Below are 18,514 nucleotides of genomic sequence, written 5' to 3'. Positions count from 1 at the left end.
TTATATTTATTTTTATAATCATAATTTGATCATTTTTTTATAGTATAAAAGAAAAGTAAACACATATATACTGTTTTGACAGGTTAAAACAAAGTAAAAGTATTAGGAAAAGTTAGTTTGACACGTCTTAAAAAAACATTTGACCCGGTTTTTAATAATATAATAATATAATTATTATTTTAAATTAAAAAAATAATATAATTATAATTATAATACTATTATTTAACCGTCGTTTTCTTGCGTCAAATACGACCGCTCAAAAGTATCAGGTTTTATTAGGTGTTAGATAGAAATAGAAAATTTTAGTGGTGTTGATGGAACTTTCTAAAATAAAAAGAGTTGGTTGGCACAATCCTTGTGTGTTGCGTCATGAGCAACTACGACTAATTCAACTCTCTAATAATCAGGATTCTCTTTCTTTTCTCTCCAACTGTAATCAGCAATGTCCAGTTAAAATCATGTTTTGGGTTTTTATTCGGAAAATGATATTTTAACACTATTTTTTGATACCATTTTAACACTGCACACGTGTCAAAATGTAGTTGGACGATTTCAAATTAAAAAAACAAACTTTGGTTTTTCTCTTCCAAATATACCTCTGCCTTAACCTTTTTAATTTGAAATTATTCAATCACATTTTGACACGTGTACAGTATTAAAATGGTGTAAAAAAATAATGTTAAAGTATCATTTTCCTTTTTACTCTAGCCACTTACTCATGCTCACGTGCAAAATATTTTAAAATATTGAATAATGATATTTTGATAATTTTTTTATAATTAAGACACGTATAATTAATTTATTAATTTATTTAAATTCATGTTTAAAAAAATATTTAAAATAAAGTAATCAAACTGTTACATATGCGTTATTAAAAAATTATTAATAAAAAAAAATTTTCTAAACTTTTTTAACTAATCAAATTCAAGTGATACACAACAAATTTTATAAACTTTTTTAATTAATCAAATTACACAATCTTTATAAATTTTTTTAACCAATCAAATTACGCAATATTTAAAAGATTATTATCATTTTGCAGTGTTAAATGATCGTAACTATGTCACAGTAGTACTACCCTATATTTAATGCAAGTAGACAAACATTCTCTCTCTCTCTGATACTGTGTCACCACACTTACACGTTCTGCCTCAGATCAGTTTCAGCAGGTACATTTCTACTGTAGTGTTTGCTGAAGACCATCTCCATCTCTTCCAAGGCCTTGCCCTTGGTTTCAGGCAGGAAAAAGTAGAAGAAGAACAAAGCCAATATAGATATAGCAGCAAACATGAAAAAGGCACCTCCTATGGTGAGTGTTTTGTAGATTGAAATAAAACTCATGGCAATTGCAGCATTCATAACTCTGTTAACTGCAACTCCAATACTCACTCCTTGTGCTCTCAACTTGAGAGGAAAAATCTCTGAGCTGTACACCCATGTCACAGGTCCAAGTCCCATATTAAAGGAAGCAACAAATGAGTAAGTAGCCACTATGCTGAGGGTCAAGGCCCATAAGACCTTTTCCTCGGAACTCTGAACCATGGTCAGGCTGAATCCTAATACTGCAAGACTACAAACCATTCCTCCAGTACTTGAAAGCAAGAGGCGTCTTCTCCCAACTCTGTCAAGAAAAAATGTGGCTATGGTCAAAAAAATGATTTTTGTAACGCCTACTCCAATCGTTGTGAGCAGGAGCTTGTCCTTAGTGGTAACACCTGCTTTCTTAAAGATTCTTGGACTGTAGAGCATCACAGCTTCAATTCCAGTAGCATGCTGAAAAAAGTGAACCCCCACAGCTGCAATCAGCATCCACCGAACAGAAGAAGATGGTCTCAGAAGCAACTCTTTCCAAACCCCTTCACCATTGTTCTTTTCTGCTAGCTTAACTGTTTCTTCAGAGCAATTCTCGTCAATTATCCCAGCAGCAATCTTAATATCCTTGAACCGAAGCTCAGCTTCTTGTTCGGTATTTGAAACTTTCAACAAAACTTTCTTGGCTTTTCCCAAATGGCCTTGCACCACCAACCACCTTGGAGACTCGGGCATTAAGAGAATGCCTAAAGCCAGAACAAGTGAAGGAACTGCTGCAATACCAAGCATCAATCTCCACCCAACCTTCAAACTCAACTTACCTAAGAAATAGTTTGCAACGTAGCCAAGTAAAATTCCAATACCAATACCAAGCTCAGGGAGGGAAGCTAGAAAGCCTCGGGATTTAGCCGAGGAGATTTCTGCAGAATAAACCGGCGCTATCATAAGGGCAAAACCCACGCCAATTCCCGCAACACACCTTCCCAGCATAAGAATTGCGTAGTTTGGACCATATCCCATGAGAATTGAACCCGTCATGAAAAGGAAAGAGGCTACAGAGATTGTGTAGCGTCGACCGAAGTAATCACAGGCTCTTCCTGCAGCTAAAGAACCTACCAATGCACAAAGGTTTAAGATGCCTGCAAGAATTTCTTGTCGGGTGTCGCTGGTTCCAAACTCCTCCTTTATGAATATCATGGCTCCACTCATAACACCGGTATCTGAAATTATGTACACAGGTATCAAACTTTTAGCTAGGCCCAGCCATGAAATGCCACATAATTTAGCATTCAATATGTTACCAACCAAGTGGTTTTAACAATATTTTTTTTATTTATTTCGCTTCAAAAGAATAATCTTTGTATGTATTTTATATGCGATTCCTCTGATAAATACAACACGAGCGTTAAACATAATTAATATAAACACTAATTTCGAATATCTCTGTAACAGATGTACAGTATGCTGTTTTGCAGATAAAAGAAAGTAGTAAATTGAATATTACCATATCCAAATATAATGGATATCATGGAAGCGACTAAAACACATGCAAAAGCATATTTGTTAAACTGCTCTTTTTCACCACGTATCTCCATGACATGTAGTACTCTCTCTACGAAGGTTTTTTTCTTCCTTTCTGACTACCTTTTTCTAAACTATTATCACGCTCTTTCTCTCGTGTCTTGAACTAAACTGGAACACGAGTCTGAGCGCTAGCTAAAACAATTATATGCTCTTCTTAATTCTTTTTGCCTGTTTATATAGAAGCGGAAGACACCGACGCATCTCCTCTTCTTATTGGATGAACAGTGAAAGCTGGGTCTGATGGGTCTCACCACTCTAGAGCAGAAGATATTTGATAAATTGGGATTACAAGATGAAGAATTAGACAAATATTTGTAAAAAAAAAAATATTAGAAATTAAATTTTAAGTCTAACGTTTACTTCTCATTAAATCTAACTCAACTTTATAAAACCAATTTTAAAGTGAAATTTATCACACTTATATATTATAAATTAGTCTCGTATATATTTAATTGATATAAAACTTCCAACAACAAATAATAAGACGTGTCTATCAAAGTGATTTTCATTTAACTTTTGACACTCTTTAAAATTTGATACTCTTTTAATGAAATAGAACTTAGATCAAATAAAAATTAAAATTAAAAAAATATTAATTTACTCAAAATAAATAATTATTTAATCTATTTTTATACTGACAAAATAATATATATCTAAATGATAGAAATTACTAATCTTTATCTTATATCTATGAAACAAATATTAATGGTCGAAATTAATAAAATAAAACTTAAACAAAATTATCAATAAACTTTTTAGATTTAAGTTTATCTACTGTAGTATTAGTTTTTTCATATATTTATGTTTGAAAAAAACAATTCTAAACTAAAATGGAGGGTAAGGTTATCCCTTTTTATAATTTTCTTTGTTGAAAAGTCATAGGATGTGTTGTGGAAGTATATTTGATGCAATTTTTATAATTTTATAATAGATTAACAAGATGAGGATGAAGAGTACTCAGAGTGTGTTATTTAATTTCTTATAAACTAGTTCTAAATTTATATTTATATATGCATTGATTTTGGTTTGTGTATTTATTAAAAAATATTAGAAATGAAATATAAAAAACAAACACCATCACACACATATACATACATACATACATACATATATATATATATATATATATATATATATATATATAAATTCATATTCACGTAATAGCATCTTAATACGTATTGTCACTAAAAATAACTTATCAATAAAATATATCATTCTACAACTATAAATTCATATTATTATAAGTGATTAAATTTGTATTAAAAAATTATATTAATAAAATAATTAAATACTAAATGTTTAGTGAAGAATAATGTTGTTTTCTTTTTTTTTTTCTTTTGGAATTATAGTATCTGTCTTGTTTGTTACTTGCAATTGAAAAATATTTTTTTAACAATTTATTTTTACAATACATATTTATAATTAATTTGTTTCAAATATTTTTTTAAAAATAAATTTATGCAAATCAATAAAATAATAATACATTGCTCATTATAAAAAAATTATTAAAAAAATTGATAAAATATACTATAATTGCAATTTTCCACCACAAACAGAACGTGGCTTTTGGACGTTTCAATAGGTCAACGAGGCAACAGATATAGCACATCACTTTTTCCTGTTCATAGGCTTAGAAAAGAGACTTTACATAATGATGGAGCCAAAATAATTATTGTTTGAAACTTAGTTTCGCACTAATATTTATCCAAATCCGAAGATGAATTCACACCAAGAAACACAAATGATGATTTTAAGGAGAGGAAAATGAATAAACTATAACAACTGTAATGTGTAACATATGTCTTTGCTTTACTTTCACTTCTAAAAAAGATCATGATTTACACATGTCAAAGGAATATATCAATATTATATTACATTTCTTGTAGTTCAAATTTAGTAATCAGTTAGTCTCTATTTTTTTCATATAATCGTGTTTAGTTGATAACAATTTCTCGAATATATAATTATCTTTTATAGAAGATTCCAAGAAAAGAAGAAAAAATTATTTGTAAACAAAAAACGGATGCTTGTAATTATTTTAATAATTTTAAGGGTCTCTTAATTTTTCATCAATTTAATTTAGTTCTTTTTAAGAAAAAAGTTAAATAAATTTAGTTTATTCATTTTCCTCTTCTTAAAATTATCAAAGTGTTATTTATTGATATCCAGATATTTGGAGAATCTGCTTTTCTGATATTAGTATTGATTTTATAAAAATAGACTTAAATTTATCCACCACTGCTAGCTTTTTAGGATTTCATTCCATATGAGAATTGCAAAGCATGCATCATCATGCACTCACGTAATTCTACTAAACTTTTTAATATTAGATTTAATTGTTTATTTTGTTTCCAGTTTGGTTGGAGTATGTCAAAATTGTTCTCATTTTAGAAAAATGTCAATTTCGTCTCTATATAGAAAAAATTTGTGTCAATCAAAGCATCTCCGTTAAAAACAAACTAATAGTGTTAAAAACTTAAAGTGAGTTTTGAATAATAACCACTTCATGGGTTCTATCCCTGATTTTGTAGTGGATAAAGTGAGTTTGAAAGTAATGATTTTTAAGGAAGATGACTTGATTGATACAAATTTTTTCTATATGACGACGAAATTGACATTTTTCTAAAAGAGGGACGAATTTGACACACTTCAACCAAACTAGAGACAAAAGAAGCAATTAAACCTTAATATTATTATTATTATCCTATTTTTGAACGATTTAATTTGTAAGAATGGCCTAAATTCCACCTTATGCGTTGTCCACTTGTGGCTCCATTTTCCATGACAGTGATTTTTCATCAAACTTTTTAGTTTACACAACACTTGGTCAAACTGACGTAAAAAAATCTCATCACCTTAACGAGATCATATTATTCGTGAGCCTAATGATAAAAAAAATAGAACAAATGTATAAAGGTGAAAATTTTATTAATTTTTGGATAAAAAATTGTGTTTATTTCTTAAATAGATGGACTCATGTTTCCGTAATAAAATACTTATTGTTATTAAATATCTTTGATTAATACTTTTTTAAAATATCTCATTTCATTGTTATTAAATATCTTTAAAATATCAATAACAGGACCTATGTTGATTTACACTTTTTTCCCTTATTTTAATTATACTAAACAAATTAACATGTTTTTTTAAGTCTTGTTCACAAATATCTTTAATGTCTTGGATGTCGTATAAAAAACCAAATTGGTCATATTTCTTTCATCTGTGAACTAATCATTTTTTTAGTTTTTACTTTTAATCTCACTATTTTTTTATCAGCATAAACTTTAAAACTCAATTATAGTTATTTTAGTTTTTCATAGTATTTTTATTAATATTCTTATACGTAATTAAAATAATTAATACATTTATATCGGAAAAGACATAAATGTGCTTATAAAATAAAAATATTTTTTATAAAAGATATATTCTTAGGTATCGTGTTATAATTTTAAACAACTGTTAGTTTGGAAAGAAAATAATGTTTAATAACTACTCCCACTCACAGAATAAAGAAGTTGGCTTATGATATTTTTTGGAAAGTTAAAAAGATGGAAGAATAAAATCAAATCGATTAGTTGAATAGGCTAACAGAAATAGTGGCTATAACTTTTATTCGCCTCCTTTTCATTTTAAGCAATTTACACGATCACTAATTAGTCAACACTAGTTTTTATTTGAACTTTTTTCCAATTATAAAAAAATAAAAAGATATTTTGTTAAGAATTTTAAACCTCATTGAGTTTTCATATAGATGGTCCAAAAAAGAGTAAAAATTGTCTTACGGATTAGGTATAGGAGAGAGAATGATGGGAAATTAAGTCTCTTTCAAAATAATATATTTAAAGAGTTAAATACTTTTTTTTCTTAAATTATCAGACAAAATTATAAAAAGTTATGTAAAAATCTTTTTTCAAATTAGGTGTAAAACTTAATATATTTTATTTTACTGTTAGAGCTGTCAAAATGGATTATAATCCACTAATCAACTTGGATAACCACATTTTTATACGGGTTAGATTAAAAAAATGTATTTTTTTTATGTGGATCAATTTTTAATCCGACTCATTTAAATCTCGTTCATCCAGGTTGAACTCATGGTAAGTCGGATTGACCCACAAATCCATCTAATTTTATTTTTATTAATTTATTATTTTATAAAATCCTAAAAATTACCATCCGACTCATTATACGTGGATTATATTGTATTTTTTTTTATTTTGAATTGTATTGAGTTTAACATCATTTTGGGAGTAGTATTTATTTATATTTGAATTACATTATTTATATTTGAATTACAAAAAGTTTGTAATTTTTTTATTTTAAAAAAATTGTAATCAAATGAGTCAGTAAGTCAAGTTGTTTAACTCATCAACGTACCCTGAATCGAGTCGGATTCAAATTTTTCTGACTTGTTAATAAATGAGTCGGATTAATTTGACTCATTAAGTGATTAACCCATAATAGGTCGTCTGATCATTTTAACTCCTATATCTAAGACTATTGATTTCAGGACATCAAAAGTGTGTATTAACAATGAGAGAAAGTTTAACAATTATAAGTTTGTTAGTTATGTGATCTGATAAGAAAAGAGGGATAGAAAAAAAAATCATGTAATAAGTATACATTATTTTTCTTATCTAAAACATAAATTGATCTTTCATTCATTTTGGATTTTGATTACTATCAGATTTGAATAAATAAATTGTGTCTTGTTCAGTAATCACAACATAAAAACATGATTCTGAATTTCCTAATGCATAGCTAGCGACAAAGCTACTGAAGGTTGCTGCTGTGGGGCTTCATTTGTATCTCCAACTTAGAGTTTTTCTCAAAGACAATCTCCATATCTTCTAATAATCTTCCTTTAGTTTCTGGCAAGGTATAGTAGAAACACAAAGCAAAAGCATTGATAGCAGCAAACAGAAAGAAAATCCCACCCATTGTAATTGCTTTGTAAATTGAAATGAAGCTTGTAACCACTATCACAGTAGTAATTCTGTTCAGAACCACACATAAACCAAGACCTTGAGCTCTGAACCTAAGGGGTAATATCTCAGAGCTATAAACCCATGTAACTGGTCCTATCCCAATAGACATAAAACCCACAAACAAGTAGGTAAGAATAATGGTAAAACTCGATGCCCACACTACTTTTTCCTTCGAATGTTCTACTATGCTCAAGCAAAAACCCAACCCTAATAGGCTGACAACAACACCTGTTGCACTAATCAGTAAAAGAATCCTCCTCCCAAATTTATCCGACAAAAACATCGATATCAACGAAGATACAACTTTGCTCACTCCCATGCCGACAGTGGCTAGCATGAGCTTGCTCTTGTTAGTGATTCCTGTTCTCTGAAAAACCCTTGGACTGTATAAATAAATACCCCCACTTCCACCAATCCGTAGGAACAAATGAAGTCCAATGGCTGCAATCAACATCCTACGAACAGAAGGTGAAGCATTACAAAACAATTCTTTCAGAGCTCCTTCACCGCTGCGAGTTCTCTTTGGAACCTCCACGATGTCTTGGGTGCAGTTTTCATCAATTCCAACAACACCTTTTATTTCTCTCAGCCTGTTTTCAGCTTCCTCCTTTGTATTAGAAACCAGCAGAAGCACTTTCCTGGCCTCACCTACGCGTCCTTGCATGACCAACCACCTAGGAGACTCTACCAGTTTTAACATGAGAATGATAAGAACAAGTGAAGGGATTGAAGGAACGGCCACCATCATTCTCCATCCAAGTTTCAGTGACAATTTTTCGAAGAAATAGTTTGCCATGTAGCCTAGCAAGAGTCCTATGTTGAGGGAAACTTGTGGGAGAGAGGTAAAAAAGCCTCTGGAAGAAGGAGGTGAAATCTCTGCACTGTAAACTGATGCTACTACCAGTGCAAAACCCACACCAATTCCAAGAATGCAATTACCAATCATTAAGATTAGATAAGATGCGCCATAGCCCATCAGAACAGTGCCCAGTAAGAAGGCGAAGGAGGCGAGAATGATGGTATAGCGGCGACCTATGTAATCAGATGTTCTTCCTGCAACCAAACTACTTGGTAGTGCACATAAATGTAACATGCCTGCTAGGACTTGTATTTCTAAGTCACTGATTTCAAGATCTTCTTGAATGAATATAAGTGCTCCGCTCATCACTCCTGACACTAAAGAATAAAAAAAAATATTTTTTTTTTTATTTATAAGTGATTAGATATAGCAATACATAGTTTACTATACACACTCACCATAACCAAATATAGCAGAGACAGTAGAGGCAGCTAACACAGAGGCACAAGCATAGTTGTTAAGCTTTCTATGAGTGTCCTTGTTTTCCATGAGCTGCTGGCGGTTTGCGTTTGTATCTTCTGAGGATATTTTAAATCTTACTCTGGTAAGTGTTCAAAATCGAGTATGATGATCTTTATGTAGATTCAGTAAAAGATAATAATTTGCATAATTCCATGGCATGAATCGTGTATTGTCTTTTCTTTTCTTCAGCAAGCAAGTGTTGCTTCATAATCTGAGACGTTGTCTTTTATGAAAAATGTCATAATAAATTAGTATATCATTGTAAAAGCCGCCTCTCTGAACCCTAGTTTTTTTATAAAATTTTATGGAAACAAACAACTCTTTCGGACTCGTATAGGATGAGATTTTGCATGGTCCTATAGGTGAACGATGAGATAAACTCAAATTTTTTTTCTTTATAAAAAGCTTTAAAGTGATTAAAGGATATAAAGAAAATATGAACTCCTTACCAAAATAAGTATCGAAAAACTTTTGTGATAGAAAATGGATGATAACATTGATTTTTATTTATTTTTGTGTGTAATATTATTACGAATAAATTTTATTTTTAAATTTAGTATCAAATAGGATCGTTAGCAAATGGTTTATCTTATGTGGTTAGTGATTTACAAGTTACTAATATTTAATTGGAGAACAAAGCTTATTTATTACATTTAATTACACTGGTACATGTTTAATTTTGTCAAAAATATATATTATTTAAATCATCTTTAATTTGGTATGATATTAAGGATGCATAATATTTTTTAGATACTATGTAAAGGTGATTGTGTTAACTTTTGAAATAATGGTTCATGTTCTGATATTTGTATATCTAAATTGATTAGAATTCCTTGTTTTAACAGAATAAGATTATACTTTGTTGTTAATTCAATTAGGACAAATAATCACTAGAACTTTTTTCATTATTTTGTTGTTAGTTTATATACGTTTTCTTCTTTAATGGTTAATGATGATGGAAATGTATCTAATTGAATTCTAGGTTATTTAAAAAAGTTGCAAAAAGTTTTACTCTTTTGGGATGGAATGTGAATTGAAGAAACTTGATTTAGTTGGATGAGGTACTACCACTTAACACTTTGGTTCTTTGAAAGTTGTTGTATGGTGGTTTACTTGTTGATTTGAAAGTTAAAGAAAAAAGGAGTGATTTTATGTTGTGTTTTTTTGTAATAATAATGTTGAATCTCTCATTTATTCTTTCATTGTTCTATTGTTATATGATTGTGAACATGGTTAAAAGAATCTTTTCATAATTTGTAGTTTTTCTTTTTAGATTTAGTTGTTCAAGTTTATGAAGTCTTTTTGTAGTAATTTATTTAAAGTGATTAAAATGATTGTTATTACTATAATTAATTGGATGATTTGGAAACTAAGAAATCATAATAGATTTCAGAATTCAATTGTTATTCCTTCTGTTATTTTTCAAATTAAGGAGTTAGTGTGTATGACTGGAAATGAATCTAAGAAAACACACAGTAATATTATCTTTAACTTTTTTGTGTTAAAATTTTCAATATTCAAATTGGGTATGGTAATTTTTTTAATAATTCTTTATTTATTTATTAATTATATTATGATGTATTATAAACTCAATGAAAAAAATCATACATGTACTTTCTCAAAATATCACAAAATCTGTGTTAAGCAAAATTCAAGCCAAAAAATACAGCCCTAGCCTGGAAAGAAAAACATGTGGTTCATCTCCAAAGCACAGATTACTTATGGTGAATGAATGTTTAAACTAACACGAAAATCTTAATGAAAACAATAACAGAAAATTAACAATTGCTTATCAACCAACAATAATCAATCTTTGGTTTCAAGAGATCGTTGGAGGCTTCATCTGTGTCTCTTACTTAGAATTTCTTTCAAAGACAGTCTCCATATCTTCTAATGACCTTCCTTTAGTTTCAGGCAAAGTGGTATAGAAAAACAAAGCCGCAATATTGATAGCCGAATACACAAAGAAAGTCCCACCCATTGTTATGGCTTTATAAATCGATATGAAACTTGTAACCAATGCCACAGTAAAAATTCTGTTCACAATCACGCAAATACTAAGGCCTTGTGCTCTGAACCTAAGGGGAAATATCTCGGAGCTATAAACCCATGTCATTGGTGCTATTCCAATAGACATAGAAGCCACAAAGATGTAGGTAAGAATAATGGTCAAATATTGTGCCCAAAGTAGTTTTTCTTTAGATTCTTCCACTATGGTCAAGCAAACAGCTAACCCAGACATGCTCACACTCAAACCTACAGCACCAATCAGTAAGAGAAACTTCCTCCCAAATTTATCTGACAAGAATATTGATATCAATGAAAAAACAACTTTGCTCACTCCTATACCAACATTGGCAAGCATCAGTTTGCTTTTATCAGTGATTCCTGTTCTCTCAAACACCCTCGGACCATACAATAAAATAACCGCACTTCCACCAAGCCTCAGGAATAAATGAAGTCCAACTGCTGAAAACAGTATTCTACGTACAACAGGTGAAGCTTCACAAAACAACTCCTTCAGAGCTCCTTTTCCGCTACTAGTTTTCTTTGGAACCTCCACAATGTCTAGGGTGCAATTTCCATCAATTCCAACAACATTTTTTATTTCCCTCAACCTTTGTTCAGCTTCTTCCTTCGCATTAGATACTAGTAAAAGCACTTTTCTGGCCTCACCAACCTTTCCTTGCATGACTAACCACCTTGGAGACTCTACCAGCTTTAGCATGATCAGGATTAGGCAAAGTGAAGGAACTGCAGGAACAGCCACCATCAACCTCCATCCAAGTCTCAGTGACAATTTTTCGAAGAAATAGTTTGACAAGTATCCAAACAAGAATCCTGTGTTGACGGCAAGTGTTGGGAGAGAGGTAAAAAACCCTCTGGAAGAAGGAGGTGAAATCTCTGTACTATATAGTGGTGCTACAACCATTGCAAAACTCACACCAACTCCAACTATACAATTTCCAATCATTAAGATTGCATAAGGTTGGCCATACCCCATTAGAACTGAACCTAATAAGAAGGCGATGCAAGCTACAATGATGGTGTAGCGACGACCTATATGATCAGCTATTCTTCCTGCGATCAAGCTACCTGGTAGCCCACACAAATGCGCCATACCCACCAGAAGTTGTATTTGTAGGTCACTGATTCCAAGATCTTCTTGAATGAATACCAGTGCTCCACTCATCACTCCTGTGACTAAAGAATAATAGATAGTTTTTTAAGCTCATATAATTCGTTTGGTTCATGAAAAATTGCAACAATATTAGTTCTGTAAAAAAAAAAAAAAAAAAAAACATTGAGACATCAATGTTTGAGATAAAGTACATTTTATGTACTCACCATAACCAAACATAGCAGAAACAATACAGGCAGCAAGCACAGAAGCACATGCATACTTGTTGACTCTTCTATGGCTGTCTTCCATGAACAGTTGTCCGTTTGTGTTTTTATCTTCCGAAGACATTGTTAATTTTGATCTGAAAAGGGTTCAAACATTAGTCATAATCTTTACTTATACTATAATATTTATGTTTATAAGAGTCTGTGATGTGACACGAATTGTTTATTACTTTATATATTATTTTCTTTAAGCAAGTAATTGTTGCTTCATTCCATTAGAGGTTGTATTTGATAAGAAATTGCCATATATTATTATCGTGGTTGTAAAAGGCCTCCTCTTCAACGCAGTGGTTTATAAAACTCAGAAATAATCCTTAGACAGAAAGGAAATGAAAAAATCTCTACCCTTTGAATTTGCTGGAGTTGCAAAAGCATTTTCTTTTAATTATTTAAGGTGAATTGACAACTCATTTTCTTTGATTAAGGAACTATTGAAAGTTGCATTAAGAAGTTAAAATAATTTTAATATAAATATGAACCTGTTAATTGCATTTTGTGTATACTATATATCTTCCAAAACCCATAGAAAAAAAAAAATCTTTCTTTATTTTTAACCTTTCAAACCTTATAAAGGAAGTTCAAAATAAAAAATGGATAAACCAATTAAAAACGGCTTAAATTGATTCATTTGAAAAAAATAAACCTTTGTAAAACATATTAATGATTGATACGATCGATGATAGATTTATAGAATTATATTTGTTGAATAAGAAATTGTAAATAGAAGTTACAGGATCACAATGGAAATCAATATATAACAGGAATAACACAATATAGAAGTACAAAGAAGCTCGCTTATAGCCGATTTACTTCTGAATTTCGACTTTTATGGAGCATTTTTTACCTATTTTTTTATTTTTTTTCAAAATCTGAGTTTCATTTTAAATTAATTAACGAAGGATTAAATCATATAACATGGGACACCGTGTGGAAGTCATGAAATGATTTCTTAATAATATTGAAGTCGTTTTTAGGTTTTGTGATGACTTTAACAAAATTAAATTTAATTGATTTAATTAATTATTATTGTTAAGTAAAATTGTACATATATATATATATATATATATATATATATATATATATATATATATAATATTTTAAAATCATACATGTGATTGATACTTCAATTTAAGTTCAATTTCATCTGGAGTTGTTAATGTTATTGGCGATTTCCGTTAATTAAAGTCTGTGTATAGAGTTGAAGACTTCTGAAAATAAATTACATTAAAATTATGCAATGATTTGACATCTTTACTAATATTAAATAAAATATAAAAAAATTGAAAAGGTTGAAATGTTATGATCATCACCTGAGATATTTCGATTTTAATTATAAAATTGTACATGCATTTCCAACTTCTTCATGAAATCATTGTCACGATGTACAACTTAATCCTTTTATATAATTAATTTAAAATGTAATTCAGATGTATAAATTTAAAAATAAATGAATCCAGATTAATAAATAAAAAAAAAAAAAACCTTCAACAATGTTTTTCATTCTCTCCTGCTCTTTACCCACGCTATCTCTTATCATTAGTTAATAAATATTCAATTAAAATTTGCGAATCAATATGAATAACAGTTACTATAATACATTAATTAATTAAAACTTTGTTATTAATATAATTTTTAATATATAGTTATCATAAAACTAATACATTTATCATATACATAATAATTTTTGTAATCAATTATTATGTAAAAATAATTACATTATTAATACATATATTATATATCTTTTAGAAAATCTTGTTTCATCCTTTTTTATTTAAATAAGATTATATGTGGGGCTTTTTAAGGAGAAATATAAGGAAAACTTTTGTTTGATCTTTATATTCTATTTAAAAAAAAAAAAAAACATGTGAGGTTTTTCAAGAGAAAACACTTGACATCAGTAAATCGTGAAGAAGCTTACATAAGATATTAGAATATTATTTTTAATTCAACATTAAGAAACAAAATAGATTTATATTTTCATCTTATTTATTTTTTTAATTTATGTGAGATTTCTAACCTAAATTCCTAAGTTAAGTTTCCTTTGTGCCTTTTAATTGATTTTACATTATCACAAGATACTTCTCCATTGGTGCTTCTGATTCTTGCCATTCTTAGTATAGAAATGGTTAACATATTTTTCCCTTGATCGATAAATAATGTAAATTAGAACCTTTTCTTCAAAAATTTTACGGTATTTGTTGTGATTTTTTTTTTATTCAAATACAACTAGCATTAAAAATATAAAGTTATTATAAAGAAACCAAAATGTAACATTTAATTTTAGGGAATGAAAGAATATCAAATTATTTATAAAATGCAGATTATTTACTCATATATATCATAATGTAATTAATATTCATAAAAAAAATATAACTTATATATAGTTAATGGAAAAAAAAAACACCAGTTAGTAAAAAAACAACATTTCTTGATCAATATTAACCTTTATTAAGTCGAATATAAAGCTCCCTCTTCATGTTCTTTTTCTGTTTTTCCATGACACTGCCACAAAAAGGTATAATTCATGCTCTTTTCTTACATATATTAGTTAGGGCACAAAGAAAGGAAAGATGTGAAATTTCATTTGTTGCTATGGGGCTTCGTTTGTATCTCCAACTGGGATGTTTTTCCAAAGACAGTCTCCATATCTTCTAACGATCTTCCTTTGGTTTCAGGCAAAGTACAATAGAACCCGAAAGCCAAAACATTGATAGCAGCAAACAAAAAGAAAGTTGCACCCATTGTTATCTTTTTGTACACTGAAATGAAACTTGTAAGCACTATAACATTTGTGATTCTGTTGACTGTCACACAGACAGCGAGACCTTGTGCCCTGAACCTCAAGGGCAAAATCTCTGCACTATAAACCCATGTTGCTGGTCCAATTCCAATTGTCATAAAACCCACAAGGATGTAGATGACAACAATGGTGAAGCTTATTGGCCAAACTGCATTTTCACTTGAGTACTCCATTATGGTCATGCAAACCCCTAATCCTAAGAAGGTCAAAACCATTCCTCCTGCACTAACCACAAAGAGAACCCTTCTCCCAACTTTATCCAAAAACAAAAGTGATATGAATGAAAATATAACTTTAGTAGCTCCAATACCTACTGTGGTTAGCATGAGCTTGCTCTTGTTAGTGATTCCTGTTCTCTCAAAGATTCTTGGACCATACAATAGAATAGCTCCTATTCCTCCAATCTGAAGGAATGCATGAACTCCAATTGCTGCAATAAGTATCCTACGCACTGGTGGTGAAGGTTTACAAAACAGTTCCTTAAGAGCTCCAGCACCACTGCGAGTTTTCTTTGGAACCTCCACAATGTCTTGGACGCACTTCTCATTGATTCCAACATCATCTTTTATTTCCTTCAAGCGTTGTTCAGCTTCTTCCCTTGTGTTAGAGATTAGTAAAAGCACTTTTCTGGCCTGACCTACACGTCCTTGCATGACCAACCACCTTGGAGACTCTACCAATTTCAACATGAGGATGATTAGGCAAAGTGAAGGAAGAACAGGAAGAACCACCATGATTCTCCATCCAAGTTTGAGGGACAGTTTTTCAAAGAGGAAGTTTGAAACATAGCCAAACAAGAGTCCTATGTTGATGGAAAGTTCGGGGAGAGAGGTGAGAAAGCCTCTGTAGGAAGGAGGTGAAATCTCTGCACTATAAAGTGGTCCAATGATGAGTGCAAAACCCACGGCAACTCCTAGAATGCAATTTCCAATCATTACAATGAGATAGGATGGACCATAGGCCATTAGAATGGAGCCCAATGAGAAGATGATGCATGATAGAATGATGGTGACACGACGACCTTTGTAATCAGATGTTCTTCCAGCAGCCATGCATCCAGGTAATGCACATATATGTAACATCCCTGCTAGTAGCTGCACTTGCAAGTCATTGATTTGAAGATCTTCTTTTATGAATACCAGTACTCCTGACATCACTGCAATAACTGCACAGCAATGTTCATTATCATAATCTGTCAAGTTTTTTAAAGCATAACATTTTTAAATAATGTTCATCATCTAATAACATTCTTAATAAGATATTTGGCACAAACTTCTTTATATAGAGACAGAAAGTGAGTTACTCACCATAACCAAATACTGCAGAGATAATAGAGGCAGCCATGACTGAGGCAAAGGCATACTTGTTGAGCTTTCCATCACTGTTACCATTTTCTATAATACCGTTTTCCATGGATAGTTGCTCGATTGTGTTTTTTTCTTCCCCTGTAGTAGCAGTAGCAGTCATTTTTAGATTTTGATCTACCCTCATTTCACCTACACACTTTAACAGAAAACTGTAAACAGACAATTACGCCAATGAATTTTATCGTTTTTCTTTTGGCAAATGTTGCTTCGTACTCTGAAATGTCGTATTTTGTGAGAATTTTATTTCATAATATACTATATATAATAAAAGGCTGGGTGTATTTAACCCTTCATAATCATGAAGTTTCTTACACATGAAAGTTCACAATGTATGTTTTAATATTGCCAAATTAGTTACTTTCTACCCAATATTTAAATAAGGTTGTAGCCAAATCATATTTCTAGTATGGTTTCAAGCTAATCTATTACAGGCAGCGTTTTTCATTTCTATTTAATATATTTCAAATGAAAAAAGGAAAAATGTTCACATTATAATAGGTTGGGTGCCATTTTGTTAGCCCCATGCACAATACACACATTCTTTTCGTTTTTCTTTTTAACTAGGAAGACCAATTTGATTTCAAATTTACTAATCTAGGTTTCCTTTAAAAGAAATTATCTATAGAGTTAAGTCATGTTGAGTAAACACAACTTTGTGTTGAAGAACTCCTTATATCTATAAACAACTTTAGATCATGGAAGTAAAGATATCGAAGCATATATATCTAGTTTGATTAACGCTAATCAAAAGAAAATGTCATTTTTATGACGACAGTTAGAATTTCTTGAAAAAATAACACAATAAAACTCGTGATACTAAGTGACGACTTCAATTATTTTAGAATTGAAGTTGTCATTTCCTACAATGATTTTAATTTAATTGATTTTAATATGAAGTAATTATTTCCTATAATAACTTTTCAGTATAATTGGATTCTCTGTATGAATATTCTTACCTTGTCACGCGAGGTCTATATTCTGTTTCAAACTTCCTTTTGCAAGTAAAGTTTGAAACTTTTTATGAAAGATTGAGATTGGGAAAGGCCTGATTCACTTAATTTTCATTCTCGTTTATGGGTTTGAAATACTCATTTGAATTTGAATTTGAATTTTTCATGAGATGAGAATTTAAATTTCTCATGAGAATTTTAATTTCTTACGAGATGAGAATTTGATTTCCTTATAAAATGACAATTTGAATTTCTCATGAGATGAGAATTTGAATTTCTCATGAGANATGAGAATTTGAATTTCTCATGAGATGAGAATTTGAATTTCTCATGAGAATTTAAATTACTCACCCGACCTCCCGACCTCGTGACCCCCGACCATCGACCCCGTGACCCTCGACCTAGTGACCTCGTGACCCCCAACCCCCCCGACCCTGGACCCCGGACACTCGACCCCAGACCCCCCAACTGATGAGTGCATATTTATGTCCACATTTATGTTTTAGAATTCAAATTTTTTATGAGATTCTTGTGCTTAAATGATGGATTTAAAAAAAGTTTATGAGGATTTAATTTATTGGGTTTGAGAATTAAAGATGTTTAAAATATGATTCTTAGTTGCATAAATTATTCTGAATGTTCTAATGTTTATTTGTGCAGCTGAAGTTAAAATTTTATTCATTTAAAAGCATGAAATTGAAATTGTCATTTCCTTTGACTATTTCAGTGTAATTAAATTTTGAACTGAAATATATATATATATATATATATATATATATATATAT

At 30.4% G+C, this 18,514-nt stretch overlaps 4 protein-coding genes across 4 annotated transcripts; all 4 read right to left on the bottom strand.

The window, feature by feature from the left end:
• Positions 1–1,137: 1,137 nt before the first annotated feature.
• LOC106776649 (probable polyol transporter 6) lies at positions 1,138–3,016 on the bottom strand. The gene is made up of 2 exons (XM_014664128.2): positions 2,816–3,016; positions 1,138–2,531 (listed from the first exon to the last, which is right to left on the bottom strand). The coding sequence occupies exons 1-2, from the start codon at positions 2,904–2,906 to the stop codon at positions 1,138–1,140; spliced, it is 1,485 nt and encodes a 494-aa protein (XP_014519614.1). The 5' UTR covers positions 2,907–3,016.
• Positions 3,017–7,668: 4,652 nt separating this feature from the next.
• Positions 7,669–9,231, bottom strand: LOC106776648 (probable polyol transporter 6). The gene is made up of 2 exons (XM_014664127.1): positions 9,141–9,231; positions 7,669–9,059 (listed from the first exon to the last, which is right to left on the bottom strand). The coding sequence occupies exons 1-2, from the start codon at positions 9,229–9,231 to the stop codon at positions 7,669–7,671; spliced, it is 1,482 nt and encodes a 493-aa protein (XP_014519613.1).
• A 1,825-nt stretch (positions 9,232–11,056) lies between these two features.
• LOC106776647 (probable polyol transporter 6) lies at positions 11,057–12,676 on the bottom strand. The gene is made up of 2 exons (XM_014664126.1): positions 12,553–12,676; positions 11,057–12,408 (listed from the first exon to the last, which is right to left on the bottom strand). The coding sequence occupies exons 1-2, from the start codon at positions 12,674–12,676 to the stop codon at positions 11,057–11,059; spliced, it is 1,476 nt and encodes a 491-aa protein (XP_014519612.1).
• Positions 12,677–15,192: 2,516 nt separating this feature from the next.
• LOC106776646 (probable polyol transporter 3) lies at positions 15,193–16,837 on the bottom strand. Its single transcript, XM_014664125.1, has 2 exons — positions 16,720–16,837; positions 15,193–16,577 (listed from the first exon to the last, which is right to left on the bottom strand). Exons 1-2 carry the CDS (start codon positions 16,823–16,825, stop codon positions 15,193–15,195), a joined length of 1,491 nt encoding a protein of 496 aa, XP_014519611.1. The 5' UTR covers positions 16,826–16,837.
• Between the last annotated feature and the right edge of the window lie 1,677 nt (positions 16,838–18,514).

This window comes from Vigna radiata, chromosome 11 (genome assembly GCF_000741045.1).
Source record: "Vigna radiata var. radiata cultivar VC1973A chromosome 11, Vradiata_ver6, whole genome shotgun sequence".
NCBI classification, from domain to species: Eukaryota; Viridiplantae; Streptophyta; class Magnoliopsida; order Fabales; family Fabaceae; genus Vigna; species Vigna radiata.
The sequence above is the reverse complement of the archived record's forward strand: the minus strand, read 5'-3'. Positions and strand labels throughout refer to the sequence as shown.